The sequence below is a fragment of the Coturnix japonica genome, unplaced genomic scaffold, assembly GCF_054131305.1.
Source record: "Coturnix japonica strain WE unplaced genomic scaffold, WE-NBRP24 Scf039, whole genome shotgun sequence".
Taxonomy (NCBI): domain Eukaryota; kingdom Metazoa; phylum Chordata; class Aves; order Galliformes; family Phasianidae; genus Coturnix; species Coturnix japonica.
The window spans coordinates 3076958-3092503 of NW_028188942.1; the positions used below are offsets into that span (position 1 = coordinate 3076958).

At 47.4% G+C, this 15546-nt stretch overlaps 1 protein-coding gene and 1 long non-coding RNA gene across 2 annotated transcripts in view; one reads left to right on the forward strand and one right to left on the reverse strand.

The window, feature by feature from the left end:
• Nucleotides 1–15546, forward strand: part of LOC146753250 (uncharacterized) — a 235405-nt gene that overhangs the window by 14244 nt on the left and 205615 nt on the right. The window lies entirely within an intron of this gene.
• LOC146753251 (olfactory receptor 14J1-like) lies at nucleotides 1022–8076 on the reverse strand. The gene is made up of 2 exons (XM_085530786.1): nucleotides 7342–8076; nucleotides 1022–1048 (listed from the first exon to the last, which is right to left on the reverse strand). Exons 1-2 carry the CDS (start codon nucleotides 8074–8076, stop codon nucleotides 1022–1024), a joined length of 762 nt encoding a protein of 253 aa, XP_085386912.1.

The window sequence follows — 15546 nt, forward strand, 5'->3', positions numbered from 1 at the left end:
GGAGGTATCTGACTGAACAAGGATGGGGAAATATGGCAGGCAGTGGGAGGAGCGTGAGTCCAAATGGCCTGCTGAAAACATGCCCTTAACCACGGCCATTTATTCAGGACAGCTCCAGACACCTGAAAAATGAGGGACATCAAATAGGCAGCAGGGAAGAGCAGCGGTGGACGCTGAGCTTTAGTCGCAGGGCAATAGCAATGGCACCACTGATGGTGTCTCTGTACCCAAAGGCATTTGAAATATAGGAAAAAAAAAAAGAAAGAAAAAAAAAAGACACAAAATCCCTACAAATTCTCATATTTACAACTAAAAATGGATCAAGACTCATGAGAATTTCTCATGATGAGAAGAGTTAAAACATTTTCATTGAATTCTTTGTCTTCAATTCTTTGTTTCAGTTTTATTGACATGTATGTTCATCTTTTAAGCTTACAGCCTCAAAACAAACAAACAAACAAATAAATAAATAAAATTAGATCCATTTGTCCTTGTGTACATCGGAGCTGAACCAGAGGAATCCCAATGATACTGTGTGTCCATGAGGAGTTGAATCCCATTTCATTGGGATTCATTTCATTAATTCCCCAGGGTTTCCAATTAGGGATGTGACGCCTGCACTGCCTCAGTGAAATCACTGCCCTGCACAGGGGAAGTTCACCTCTCTCTGTCCTTGCCTGTATGCCCATTTTGTTTCATCACAGGATCTCAGGTATCAGGTCTGGAATCAGTCACTGACCACTGTACATTTGGTATTTAATTCATCAGATTTCAAAGTACAATCATGATGTGGCTGTTTTCCAGGATCTGATGGCAAAGAGGACACAGGGACATCTCAGGGGAGACGGGTGGGAAGGATAAAGTATGACATCCTCTGCTGCTGAGCTGGGCCGGGCTCCTGGGACACATGGAGCTCATACAAGTGGGCAGAGCTGCAGAGAGACAGCTGTGCCCAGGAGCAGCTCTTGTGCACAGCACAGTCTACAGGTGACAGAAGGAGGGGAGAGAAAGGGGAGAGAGCTTACAGGATGTGCACGGTGTGAGCAGACTGTGGGCACACAGCAAGAGCATTCCACGCAGACCATGAAAAGGTAAGTCTCACTGCGGACCATGCAGCTTCTTTTCATAGAGGGTTAAACAAACCAGGGACATCCCGTAGAAGATCTGGCTGCAGGCACTGCATGTTTCTTTACTGTGGAAAAAGCCTTCTGCTCCACCCGAGGGCTTCCATGCTGCAGTGTCAGAGCACAGCCCTGAGTGTCTGCACTCAGCCTGCCCGGGGAGCTGCCCAGGGCGCTGCGGGGAGATGTGTGGGGGGAAGGAGCCCCCCGGCAGGGCTTGTGCTGCCACAGCTGCTGCCTGGGGCAGGGGATCACAGCTCCACTGCACTACTGAATGTTTGTGAAGGCCCTTTGCAAGAGGAGAGCCAAGGAAGGGATTTTCCATATCTTGATCTGAGCTAAGGCAGAAAGGACTGGAGGTGGAAATCTAATAGAGGCTGTAAAATTTAAAACACAGCTATGTTACTCCCAAATATTTCTTTAATCAATTGCTTGTTTTGTGAACAGCCACACAGGTTGTGCTTTCAGCCTCTCGTTTCTAAAAGGAAAGAATCAGTTCATGTTTTTCTTGTTTTCTGCAGACTTGAATAGTGCACTTATCCTGCAAACAGGCATATTTGACTAAAACATATTGAAGTGCAAAGAGGCTGGGGTTGGGGGCACTAAGAACAGTTGGAGTGAAGATATGAGACATGTAAAGAGTTACCAAGAGGAAAATATTCAGGAGTCTGGGATATGATTATGAAATGAGAAAAAGTAAGAGCTCCTTAATCTTCTATTTCTTTAGGGATGGTGAAGCTCATGAATATAAATTCAAGTTATGGAGTTAAATGAAAATTATCAAAAGCTAAATGAAAACATTTCACAGTACAGCAGGAGGAGTGTGTCTGAGAATGGTCTGGGCTTGTCATTATCTTCTGCACTCTGAGCAGGACTTCAAGCCCAGAAGCAGCAGATGCCCAACAGCAGCTCCATCAGCGAGTTCCTCCTGCTGCCGTTGGCAGACACGCGGCAGCTGCAGCTCCTGCACTTCTGGCTCTTCCTGGGCATCTACCTGGCTGCCCTCCTGGGCAACGGCCTCATCAGCACAGCCGTAGCCTGCGACCGCCGCCTGCACACCCCCATGTACTTCTTCCTCCTCAACCTGGCCCTCCTCGACCTGGGCTGCATCTCCACCACTCTCCCCAAAGCCATGGCCAACGCCCTCTGGGACACCAGGGCCATCTCCTACACAGGATGTGCTGCACAGCTCTTTTTCTTCTCCTTCTTCCTCTCAGCAGAGTATTTCCTTCTCACCGTCATGTCCTATGACCGCTACGTTGCCATCTGCAAGCCCCTGCACTACGGGACCTTGATGGACAGCAGAGCTTGTGCCACCATGGCGGCAGCTGCCTGGGGCACTGGGGTTCTCTTTTCCCTGCTGCACACTGCCAATACGTTTTCACTGCCTCTCTGCCAAGGGAATTTTGTCAACCAATTTTTCTGTGAAATCCCCCAGATCCTCAAGCTCTCCTGCTCAGAATCAAATCTCAGGGAAGTTGTGTTCCTCAATTTTAGTATCGGTTTAGTTTTTGGGTGCTTTGTTTTCATATTTGTGTCCTATGTGCAAATCTTCATGGCCGTGCTGCGGATGCCCTCTGAGCAGGGAAGGCACAAAGCCTTCTCCACGTGCCTCCCTCACCTGGCTGTGGTCTCCCTACTTACCATCACTGGGTTTTATGCCTACCTGAAGCTACCCTCTGTCTCCTCTCCATCCATGGACCTGATGGTGGCAGTTCTGTACTCAGCTGTGCCACCAGCAGTAAACCCCCTCATCTACAGCATGAGGAACAGGGAGGTCAAGGATGCTGTGAGGAAAGTGATTACCAGATGTTTTTCATATGCAGTGAATTACCTGTCTTTTGGAATTTATGACTTGTAATGCAGTTTTTTACAGAATCGCTCTCTCTCTCATTGTTTGTTTGTTTCATGCCACTTAGTATGTGTAATTTATTCTGCTTATTATGATGTTTTTAAATACTGTAATGTTTTTCACTAAAACCTCATTATTAAAACCAATTCTTATTCAGCCTTTACCTTTGTATTGTAGCCCAAATACACTGTGCATAATGAACCAGGCTCTCTGTGAACCTTAAAAGAATAAAGGACGTGCAGTTACTCTGTCTGTCCTCCTTCTTGTGAGACATTTCTGGAGCTGTTGGGGTCAGATGTTCTCAGAAACCCACAATCCAGCAGGAAGCGCACAGCTGTTCATCAAATTGTGTGGTGACTTCAGCCTGCAACAGTTTCCAGCTGGTCCCTTGCCCAGTGTTCCCCATAACGCTGACAATGGAGTTTCAAAATATTCTTTTCTTATCTGATCTGACATCCTGCTTACCCAAGCCCCTCTGCAATAGTTGAGCCTTAGATTGTCCCCTTGTTCAAACTCAATCCCCCTTTTCTTAGACTTTGCAAATACTTTTGCTAGATTACTACATTCTGGGAAAGGGAAGATTTCAAATAACTTCCGCTCTCCACTTTCTGTCTTAGCTTGTGCTTTTTCTATTCTTCACAGCTATTCCCACTGGTTTTACACTGCCGTAATGCACACCTCATTTCAACGTACATTAAAACAAGCAAGATGACTGCAGTAATACAAAGCAACAAAGAGCTGCTTCAGCCATGCAAACTGTGGTAGCCAAGCAGTAAGTTTTTCACACAATTTGGTAAATCCAAATAAAGTATCATCTACCGATACTTGATGAAGTAGTTTAGTATGTTCCCATATTGCCTGTAGACCAGATTCTCTCTTTTGTTGTTTTAAGAGATGTAGTTAATCCAGTCCACATTGTTGTTAATTGTCACCCACCAGAACAGTGATTCAAACCCTGCAGCAATTGGATTTCTTGCCTTAAATTTATCAGAGAAACCTCTGAGCATTCCCATCAAATCTATATCTATATACAGCATTATCAAATGAGAACCCTAAGCTCCTTTTGTTCCTTCTGGGGGTGTGTGACATCCCCTTCGTGAATGCCAGGGTGAATGGTAGAGCTCGTTGAGCAAGCACACAGGTACCTCCCCAGTAAGATGGGAGAGTGGACTGTAAGATCTTCCCACACACCGCAACAGCACCAGAGATCTGCTCTACAGATTCCCAATCTCAAATAGTTTCCTGCTGAATCTTCCATGACATTCAAGGTCTCACTGCATAGGGAGAAATTCCCTGTATGCCTGGTAGCTCTTTCACCCTGTCTTGAGAAGCAAACTGTATGGTTACCCGTGGCCATGGGGAATGCAGGAGGGGTTTTGGCATCCACCTCAGGCATTGGAGAGAGCAGTAAAGATAGCGATTTACAGGCTCTGTTTCCCTAAGCGGCTTTCTCCTGATACAGGAGACAAATGGTGGCAGATGAGCAGAAGGTGGATTGCCAAATGGTTTAAGACCCCATCACTTGTGCATGGAACCCACTCTATATTGTACTGGTCAGGACAACAGGGGGAGATGTCTGGGGGAGATGAGCTGTGCAAAAGGAGGTGAGCTTGAACATAGAGCTGCATCTCCCATGGGAATGGTTCCATGGCAGGCTGGGAGCAGGGTGCGGTGGGCGGCACATTGCTGAGTGGCTGCTGACAGAGTACTGCACTGAGATGGGGGCACCTGATGTCTCCTTTCTTGTCAGGAAGAACTAAAAACTCATTGGGGAATGCATTCTGTCCATCTGGCGTAATAGGAAAGTGCAGCATTGTCACATCCACAGGCAGCAGGACACCAGCATCCACAGTTTCTTTCTGACTGACAGCTGAGAATTTGACAGCCTCTACGACCTCATCACCCACCATCGGGAGACGCTGCTGTCATACAACAAACTTGAGATGAGGCTGACAGAGCTGGTGCCTCAGTCCAACCCTTGCAGCAACACAGTCTGGGTGCCATGGGATGGTACAAGAGGGACCATGCCAATTCCCCTGATGATTTTGTAAGCGGTGTATAGGGATATGCTACCAATGGATATAAATCCTCCACAATTCTGTTGATAACCCTTGAATCTTGTAGTATCTGGTAGTTCCTGTACATTTTTCTAATCATGAGGATGGGTGAGTTGTATTTTTGACTCACTCCACCAACATCCAGAGTTTCTGAAAATGATCAATTATTGGCTGGATTTCTTTCCTGTCTTTGAATATGAGGAAGAACTGTTTAATCCAAACTGGCTGAGCTCCCTGCTTTATTCTGAATGCCATTGGTGCTGCAGCCTTAGCCCTTCCTTGAGTTTGCACAACAAACACCCCAGGGTGAACATGATCACTTACTTCATCTGAAATCCCAGTCCCTGCAGGGGTAGTGATCAGTGCAAAACTAAGCAGTTCTATTAACTGTTCTTCTTTTACTTCAGACTCCAGTTTTCCTTTAGACTTTATTTCAACTTCCATTTTTTCTACTAATTCTTGCCCTAGAAAAGGCTTTGGTGAATGTGGCATCTACAAACCTTTGTGTATTCCTACCTGTTTACCTAGAATAAATTGTAAAGTCTTAAGAAAGCAAGACTTTTCACTTTGGGGCAATAGTTTCTGCTGCTGTTAAAAAGCCATTTATGCATAGTAAGAAGCACCCATATCCACCAGGAAATAAACCACCTTATCCTGCTTCCCTAGCTACAGTTTCACCAGTGGATCTGCTAGGGTAAACTTTGAAATCAGAGAAGGTTCCCTCTCACTTAGCTTGGTAGGATTTCTCCACCAGTGTCCCACTGCAGTTTGCACACTGCTTTCGTTCCAGTTGGGCAGAGAAATCTTGGGGTGAGCCGAAAGTGTTCCCCCTCTCAGCTGGTCCAGCAGCCAAACAGAGCAGGTCTCATCTGGGTCACCAAACTGACTTGTGGAATCAAACTCTGAAACCCAGAGTTAGGTTATAAAGCAGGGATGTGTTTATTCAGAGCAGGGTACAAAGGGGAATCACTCCTCCTGTCTTGCACACAAGCATGCAGAATCATTACATATTTCAAAACCAAGCTCATACATATTCAACAAATCTACAGGAACTCATCTACATATTCATAGGCAGTAGATGCATGTTTTTGCTACATGTTCTGCAGTTGCTCCATGCTCTGGACAGCTCCCGCTGTCACTCCACCCCTCATAATGAGCTCTGCAGTCACTCCTGCTACAGGTCCTGTAGCTGTTCCAGGTATTGTGATAAGGAAATGAAACAAATTCCTCCAAAGGGAGGTGAACTGTGCCAGGAGGTTCAGCCCTGTGGTCACTCCAACCCCTCCAAAGAGCCCAATGGCTGCTCCAATTCAGTCACAGGTCCTGTGGTGATTGCAGCTTTGGCAATGAGCTCTGCACTTGTTCCAGTTCCTGCAATACCCCGACAGCCGCTTCAGCTCCTACAGTGAACCCTGTGGCTGTTAAAACCCCTGCAACAAGTCCTGGACTTGCAAACAGCTTTGCATACGTATTATTATCTGTGCATATATGTTTGGTAATTCATATGTTGTATATATGAGAAAATATTCTAAATATATTATGTATATATAAATACATTTGTCATAATTATTATCATTTTCTTTTTCTCTTTATCTCAACCCATAAACTTTAAACCACACCACTGCCCTGAGTCCCTTACAGATCTCCTTGGGACTCTTCAATCTGACCTAGTCACGCAGTAAAGAGCACCAAAACATCTCGAAGCATTCTCAGGGAGCAGCTCCTGAAATATATTCCTTACCACCAGCATTGGAAGAGGCCTCCAGTTCTCTGGTCCTTCTCTGAAGGGGCCCTGTTGTTATGGCAGTACCAGGAAGGAGACCAGCTCTGACACAGTCGTTCATATTGCTGGCTACTGACTGCAGCCCCGGAGTGCTGCTGTACAGACAACTGGACTGTTTTGAGATACATAGGACCTTCAGGCCTGCACAAATGAGAGGACTTCAGAGCATTTTGGTAGTGTAAATAGAGCAGGATTTAAAAGAGCACTATGTTCTGCTGTCTGCGGCTGTACCTCCCTAAGACCCAAACAAGGTAGCAAGAGAGAAGGGCTAAGGAATAGCAAATTTTGAAAGCTTTTTAGGTATCTTTTAACCTATTCAGGAGATCTGTTTACATGAGCTCTTGGAGTGAGAAAAAAGAAAGTGGGTAGGAAAGAAGTGAAATAATTTGCAATTTTTTTTTCCTACAGATTGCTGTACCATTCACAATCAAACAATGATGTATCAATAAAACATAAAGAACCATCACTGGGAACAATGTGAGGAAGATGTGCACATTATTGAAGCTGGAATAGTGCTTATTGCAACACCTTCCAGAGAGCCTGCTTGATCTCTCTGTTCCTCATGCTGTAGATAATAGGGTTCAGTGATGAAGGCACTACTGAGTACAAAAGTGCCACCACCAGGTCCATGGATGGGGAGGAGATGGAGGGGGGCTTCAGGTAGGAAAAAATGCCAGTGCTGACAAATAAGGAGACCACAGCCAGGTGAGGGAGGCACATGGAGAAGGCTTTGTGCCGTCCCTGCTCAGAGGGCATCCGCAGCACAGCCATGAAGATCTGCACATAGGACACCACTATGAAAACAAAGCATCCAAAGACTAAACTGGCACTAAAAATGAGAAACACAACTTCCATGAGATTTGCTCCTGAGCAGGAGAGCTTGAGGATCTGGGGGATTTCACAGAAAAACTGGTTCACAACATTGCCTTGGCAGAGAGGCAGTGAAAACGTACTGGCAGTGTGCAGCAGGGAATAGAGAACCCCAGTGCCCCAGGCAGCTGCTGCCATGGTGGCACAAGCTCTGCTGTCCATCAAGGTCCCGTAGTGCAGGGGCTTGCAGATGGCAACGTACCGGTCATAGGACATGATAGTGAGAAGGGAATACTCTGCTGAGATGAAGAAGAGAAAGAAAAAGAGCTGTGCAGCACATCCTGTGTAGGAGATGGCCCTGGTGTCCCAGAGGGTGTTGGCCATGGCTTTGGGGAGAGTGGTGGAGATGCAGCCCAGGTCGAGGAGGGCCAGGTTGAGGAGGAAGAAGTACATGGGGGTGTGCAGGCGGCGGTCGCAGGCTACGGCTGTGCTGATGAGGCCGTTGCCCAGGAGGGCAGCCAGGTAGATGCCCAGGAAGAGCCAGAAGTGCAGGAGCTGCAGCTGCCACGTGTCTGCCAACGGCAGCAGGAGGAACTCACTGATGGAGCTGCTGTTGGGCATCTGCTGTTGTTGGGCTTGGAGTCCTGCTCAGAGTGCAGAAGATAATGACAAGTCCAGACCATTCTCAGACACACTCTTCCTGCTATACTATGAAATGTTTTTATTCTCTTACAACAGTGTACATTTAGCACCATTACTTGCATTTAATTTCATGTATTTCAGCATTCCTTAAGCAGAAGCAGTATATGGAGCTCTAACCTTCCTCTTATTTTCTTATGCCTTCTCCCTGGATATTTTCATCTGTTTCATGTCTCATATCTTTACCCCAAGTGCTCTTAAAGCCCTTTACCCCAGCTTCTGTGGCATTCAGTTTCAGTTAGAAAATGCTGCCTGTTTGTAGGATAAGTGAATTATTCACGCCTACAGAAAATGATGATAATTCCATCCTTCGAGAAAGGGGAGACTGAAAGCACATCATGTGTGAGTGTTCACAAAACAAGCAATTGATTGATGAAAAATTCTCAGAACTCTTATTGCCCCTTTTAGATTTCTGACTCCAAACCTCTTTGCCTCAGAACAGGAAATGGAAACCCCCTGCCTTGGCTCTCCTCTTGCAAAGTGCCCTCACAAACATCCTGTTGTGCAGTGGAGCTGTGATCCCCTGCCCCAGGCAGCAGCTGTGGCAGCACAAGCCCTGCTGGGGGGCTCCTTCCCCCCACACGTCTCCCCGCAGCGCCCTGGGCAGCTCCCCGGGCAGGCTGAGTGCTGAGCCTGGCAGGCGGCAGAGTCCCATACCCGGCACACAGCCCCTGGGGCACAGCAGGGACCCTGCTCTGCAGGACAGCCCTGGGCACCCGTCTCAGCTGCAGCAGAAAGCTTTTTCCACAGTAAAGAAACATGCAGTGCCTGCAGTCAGATCTCCTATAGGATGTCCCAAATTAAGTTGACCCTCTATGAAAAGCAGCTCACGGTCTGCAGTGAGACTTACCGTGTCATGGTCTGTGAGCAAAGCTCCTGCAGCAAGCTCACAGCCCACTCACACCACACACATCCTGGAAGCTCTCTCCCCTTTCTCTTCTCTTCTCTTCTTCTGTCACCTGCAGGCTGTGCTGTGCACAAGAGCTGCTCCTGGGCACAGCTGTCTCTCTGCAGCTCTGCCCTCATTTATGAGCTCCCTGTGTCCCAGGAGCCTGTCCCAGCTCAGCAACAGATGATGTCATTTTTATCCTTTCCACTCATTTCCCCTGACATGTCCCTGGGTCCTCATGGCCAATAGCTACTAAAAGACAACAGCATCATGACTGTGAGTTGAAATTCGCTCAATTAACCACCACATGTCCAGTGGTCAGTGACTGATTGGAGACATATGGGGAGTGCTCCCAGAGTTCATTTGATGAAACAATAAGGGCACCCAGACAAGGAAGGCGAGGTTTGGACTTGCCCTGTGCAGGACAGTGATCCAGCTGAGGCAGTGCAGGAGTCTCATCCCTTGACAGATATCCTGGAGCTGAAATGGGATTCAGCTCCCTACACACCCACAGGAGCTGGGATTCCTCTGGTTCAGTTCAGAAGTGCACAAGGAGTTGCCTGCATGTGAGCTCCTGCTCTGAGTCCTTGGATCTTCAGCGGGGAGGCAGCTGCTCACACACAGACACTGGGTGATGCCCAAGGTGCCTGGGCTGCTCCTGATGTGTGCCAGTGCTTGTAAACGATGTGGGAAGTCCCTGAGATAGACAGCTCCTTCCTGGGCATCAGCCGAGGGCCAGACAGGGGATAGCACTGGCTGTCTAATGAATTCACATGCAGCTTCAAAAGCAGCACAGGGCCTTCTGGAAAGCCATGCCCATGGTGTGTCCGTGCTGCTACGTCAGCTCCAAGACCAACGATCTGTCTAATGTTTGTGTGCCACCTTCTGCACACTGATACCATAGATGAGCTATCCAGTCAGGCTATGTCCAGTGATGCTTTTCAATTAGGATGTTTACTTCTGTGCTTTTGCACTAATGCAAACACCAACACACAAGAAGCTAGAAATCTTGGTAGAGCTGCTGGCCTGAGCTCCTGTTTGGACCATGGGGACACAGTTTAATGGCTTCCACAACTGCACTGTAGCACAAGGGGGATACCAAATGTTTAGGATGGATGGGCGAGGAGATAAAGAAGGGTGAATGCCCTCTGTGAGAGTGCACTGAGCTCTGCCTGGGGATGGAAGAGCAGGCAGGTCAGAGCTTATGGAAATGGCAAACAGAGGAGACCATCAGTGTCTTTTCCTGTCTTCCTGATCAGGGACAGTCAATGGAAGGTGCCCTCTGCAGACAGATGGGAATCTGATGTTGTCTGTCCCTTGTCCCATTTGGTGGCCTTTGTCACTCCATTATCTGCAGCAAAGACAGCACAGCAGGGCATGTGGCATCCAGCAGATCCATGGAGAGCACAGATGGCAGCTTCTTGACCAAGCCATGGAGGAACCAAAGAGGAGAGGTGCTCTGCTGGATCTCATACTCACCGGCATTGAAGGACTTGTGGGAACTGTGAAGGTCAAAGGGGCATCAGGCCATGTGCAAGATGCAAATGTATCTCTTTTTATTTATTTTGAGGCTGTAAGCTTAATAGTTGATCATAAATGTCAATAAAACTGAAACAAATAATTGAAAACAAAGATGGAAATCAATGAAAATGTGTTAACCCTTCTCAACATGAAAAATTCCCATGAGTCTTGTTCCATTTTAAGTTGTAAATATGAATCTTTGAGGTGATTTGATGTCTTTTTTTTTCTTTTACTGAAACTACAATGTTTTCCAGAACTGTGTTCGCTGGACACAAATGCCTTCAGATTCAGAGACACAGACAGCGGTGCCAGTGCCAATGCCCTGTGACTATAGCCCGGTGCCCAGCACTACTCTTCCCTGCTGCCTCTTTGATGTGCCTCATCCTCCAAGTTTTTTCAGCTCTCCTAAAGAAATGGGTTGGAGGTCTGTATGATGTTAAATGAAAGACGTGGGGACAGAAGATCCCAGGCTCTACATGTGGTGCAAGGACGCTGTGAGGTTCATGTCCCATATGAGACCTATGTTTCCTTGCAGGATGTGAGAAGGGTTGTGAGAAGGGCCCAGTCTGAACAAGCAGTCAATCTCTGTGAAACTCTGAACTTCAGATCTCTCAGTTCCAGTGCCCTCCTTTGCACATTCTCCCAGAGTTTGAAGTCCTTTATGTTCTGTGGTGCCCAGAAGTGCACCTAGTGCTGCTAGTGAGGCAGTAGCAATGCAGAGAAGAGAGGGATGATCCTTTCCCTCACCCAGCTGGCAATAAGTTGCTTCATGCACTCCAGGGGACTGTTGTCTTTCTTGGCTGCCTTGGCACACTGCTGACTCACATTCAGTGTGATGCTGACCAGCACCCCAATCCTTTCCAGTCAGACTCCTCTCCAGTGTCCCATATCCAGTCAGTGTGTATGTCCAGCGTTGCCCCTACCCAGGTGTATAATCAGGCACTTGTTCTTGTTATACTTTATGCACTTGGTGCTTAGTACCAATTGGTACCCACTTCTCTGACTTGTCCACATCTCTCTGCAAGTCCTCTCCACCCTCAGTGGAGGCAACAGCACCTCCTCATCTGGTCTCATCAGCAAACTTGCTCAGAACATCTTCTAGTCCTGCATGCAAGTCATCTGCATAAACATGAAAGGAAAGTGGCCCCAAAATGGAACCCTGGGGACCCCGACAGTGACCATCTACCAGCCTGATGGAACCCACTGACTATAATCCTTTGGGACTGACCTACTGGCCAACTGCTCACCCACCATATTGTGTTTCGGTCTAGCCGTATGCAGAACATTCTGTCCAGAAGGTTGTTGTGAGAAACAGTATCAAAATTTCCACTGAAATCCTCAAGGATTACATCAACTGGCTTCCCTTGGTCAACTAAACGGATAACTGTGTCACAGAATGAGCTTAAATTAAACAGGACCTTCGCCTCACAAACTTGTGTTGGCTGCAACCAATGACAGAATTGTCCTTCAGCTGTTTTTCCATAACTCCCACCATCATTTTCTCCATAATTTTACCAGGCACTGGAGTGAGACTGACAGGTCCATAATTTCCCATGTCATCTTTCTTGCTCTTCCTTACAATGAGACAACATTTGCCAGCTTCCTGTCAGCTGGCATGACCCTAGACTTCTTTAGATGCAATTGAAATGAGAGCCCAGAGCACACTAAGGTGTCATCATTGAAAGAAAGTAGATGTGCCATAGCTTTGCAATGCCTTGAACTCCAGAGTATGCCACAGATGGAGCAGAGGGGAAGATTTGCCTCTTCTGTAGTGAACTCATTCATTTGGTAAGCAGAATAACACTACCTGATACACGGGGACTGTGTCTCCACTATTCTCTGCTCAGCTCACAGGGCAGCGGTGCAGGGTGTTGCTCTCATGTCAGTGCAGGTAAACTTGCTTTAACCCTTTTTCCTCTGTAAATGCTTCCTCTGTTTGTATGCTCAGATACACTTTTATATTCCCTCAAGTACACTTTCATATATCATTAACAATTACACTTTCTTATACCATCAAAACAGTTTGTCAAACAATACAGTTCTTCAGTTCACATAAACTCCCTTAATACAGTCTGTATTCTTCAGTTATAAACACTGTGCCACAGAACCAGCACTGATTGAACCACCTCCCTCACACACTTCCTCACAAGCAGTACATAGTATTACATAAATGGGTTGACATTCATTGGTCGGGTGGAATGTACACCTCTCCTCAGGACAATCTTACTAATCTACAGAGTACAAACTCCTGTCTTCTTACATACAAGCAGAAAGTACTTATGAGTGGACAGACAACACAGTCTTTCACTTTGTCCGTGTCTGGCCATTTCCCTCACAGGAGGAAGGAAACGTGGATCGGGACTCGGCACTCACCCTGCAGCTGTTCTGTGTCTCACTCACACCACACTCACTCTGACATTTAGATCAAAAACCATGGTTAATTCATACTACACAACGCTGACAACGTTTTCTAGCTGGAATCTTAATAACACTCATACTCTGGTCGACCAGTTGCAAACGTTAATGTTTTTCCCAGAGTCAGCTTGACACACGGTACCAAACACTTAAAGCAGATGATAATATTGAACATACAACCTATAAGCCCCATGATTCCACCTTGGAGAACCCAGGCTACCATTTGACAGGCTATCCACTATATCCCATACCCGTAGGAGAGACCAACCTAGGTCCCTCCTATTGCCAACCACATAGGAGAGAGTATTTGTTCTTGTTTCCATTCATATGACATACAGTTCCCTTTCATAGGAACTCACCCAAGGAGTCTTCCTACCCCAGCTGGCAACCAAAGCCATGAGCTCACCTCCCTGGGAGCAGCACGTATGGCTGTAAACTGTGTAGGATGTCTCCTCAAGACATATGGGCTCCACTTACCATACACATACCTGGTCCACCTATGGGTGGTCCTTGTCTGTCCCTGCAGTGATCAGGTGAGGAAGGGAGTCCTTCAGAGAAATCTCAGGGTGCGCCAAAAGTGTCTCCCTCTCAGCTGGTCCTGCAGCGAACAGAGCTGGTCCCACCTGGGCCGCCAAATTGACTACAGGAATTGAACTCTATAACCTCTATAACTGATACAGTCTCCCATGACATACTTATACCAAAGTTGAGGAAGTATGGGATAGGTGAGTGGACAGTGAAGTGGGCTGAGAACTGGCTGACTGGCAGAGTGCAGAGGGTTGTCGTTGGCGGTGCAGTGTCTGGCTGGAGGGCTGTAATTAGTGGCGTCCCCCAGGGGTCTGTGCTCAGTCCGGTCTTGTTCAACATCTTCATCGACCACCCTCAGCAAGTTTGCTGATGACACTAAGTTGGGAGGATTGGCTGACACACCTGAAGGCTGTGCTGCCATTCAGCGAGACCTGGACAGGCTGGAGAGCGGGGCAGTAAGAAACCAGATGAGGTTTAACAAAAGCAAGTGTAGAGTCTTGCACCTGGGTAGAAATAATTGCATGCACCAGTACAGGCTGGGGGATGAGCTGCTGGAGAGGAGCTCTGCTGAGAGGGACTTGGGCGTCCTGGTGGACGACGCATTGGACATGAGGCAGCAGTGTGCCCTTGTAGCCAAGAAAGCCAATGGCATTATGGGGTGTATTAAAAAGATCGTGTCCAGCAGGTCGAAGGAGGTGATCCTCCCCCTCTACTCTGCCCTGGTGAGGCCTCATCTGGAATATTGTGTCCAGTTCTGGGCTTCCCAGTACAAAAAGGACAGTGATCTCTTGGAAAGAGTCCAGCAGAGGGCCACAAAGATGGTGAAGGGCCTGGAGCATCTCCCCTATGAGGAGAGACTGAGGGAACTGGGTCTGTTTAGCCTTGAGAAAAGAAGGCTGAGAGGGCACTTGATCCAGGTTTATAAATACCTGAGGTGTGGGGGCCATAGTGGCAAGGCTGGTCTCTTTTCAGTAGTGCGTGGGGACAGGACTAGGGGTATTGGGATGAAAGTACAGCATAGGAAATTCCACACGAATGTGTACAAGAACTTCTTTGCAGTGAGGGTGACGGAGCACTGGAACAGGCTGCCCAGGGAGGTGGTGGAGTCTCCTTCTCTGGAGATATTCAAGACCCACTTGGATGCCTACCTGCGTGACATGGTGTAGGGAGTCTGCTTTGGCAGGGGGGTTGGACTTGATGATCTCTAGAGGTCCCTTCCAACCCCTACGATTGTGTGAGTCTGTGATTCTGTGAGTAATAGGCACCTGAGAGTGCAGAGTTATTCAGCTGACCAAATGGATGAATACACCAAAAGAAGAGACAGATCTTTCTCTATACGTCTAGTGAAAATTCCAGAGCTTATGCCATTCCAAAGCTGTGACAAACACACATTCTGTCACTGATGGCACCTTTCTTTGTTTTGGGCTGTCATTTAAATGGCATTTCCGTGGGGTCTCCAGCACACCCTAAGCCAGCTGGCAAAAGCAGCTGAGAACCTTCAGGAAATCCATGTCCTGGTAGTGTCAGTGCTTGCTGGACAACTGTGAGCCCCACAATGGGTCTCGTTCCTGTGTGGCACCTTCTGAACAGCAGTACCATGTTGTAGATGCGAGACCAAGCCAAGCTAAATCTAGTCATGCTTCTTGAAGGAGATGCTTTCTGAAGAGTCTTTACACTAATGAGAAGACCACAAACATTCACTCAGTAAGCTCGAAATCACTGGGCATTTTCAGGCCTACAGTCTTGTTTGTCTCGCAGAGACATGGTGGGATGGTTCCTACTTCTTAGCTGTAGCAAATGGCATAGAGAATCTTTTTGACGGATGGCCAAGGAAGATGAGGAACGGCTGCTGCCCTCTGTGAGAGTGCACT

Bases quoted from the DNA above. Each gene is read 5' to 3' on its own strand.
- LOC146753251 (XM_085530786.1), bottom strand. From the start codon at position 8,076: ATGTACTTCTTCCTCCTCAACCTGGCCCTCCTCGACCTGGGCTGCATC. The intron at 1,049-7,341 runs GTGTTGCAATAA...GTGTGCCCACAG, and splicing joins TCAAGCAGGCTCTCTGGAAG to TCTGCTCACACCGTGCACAT.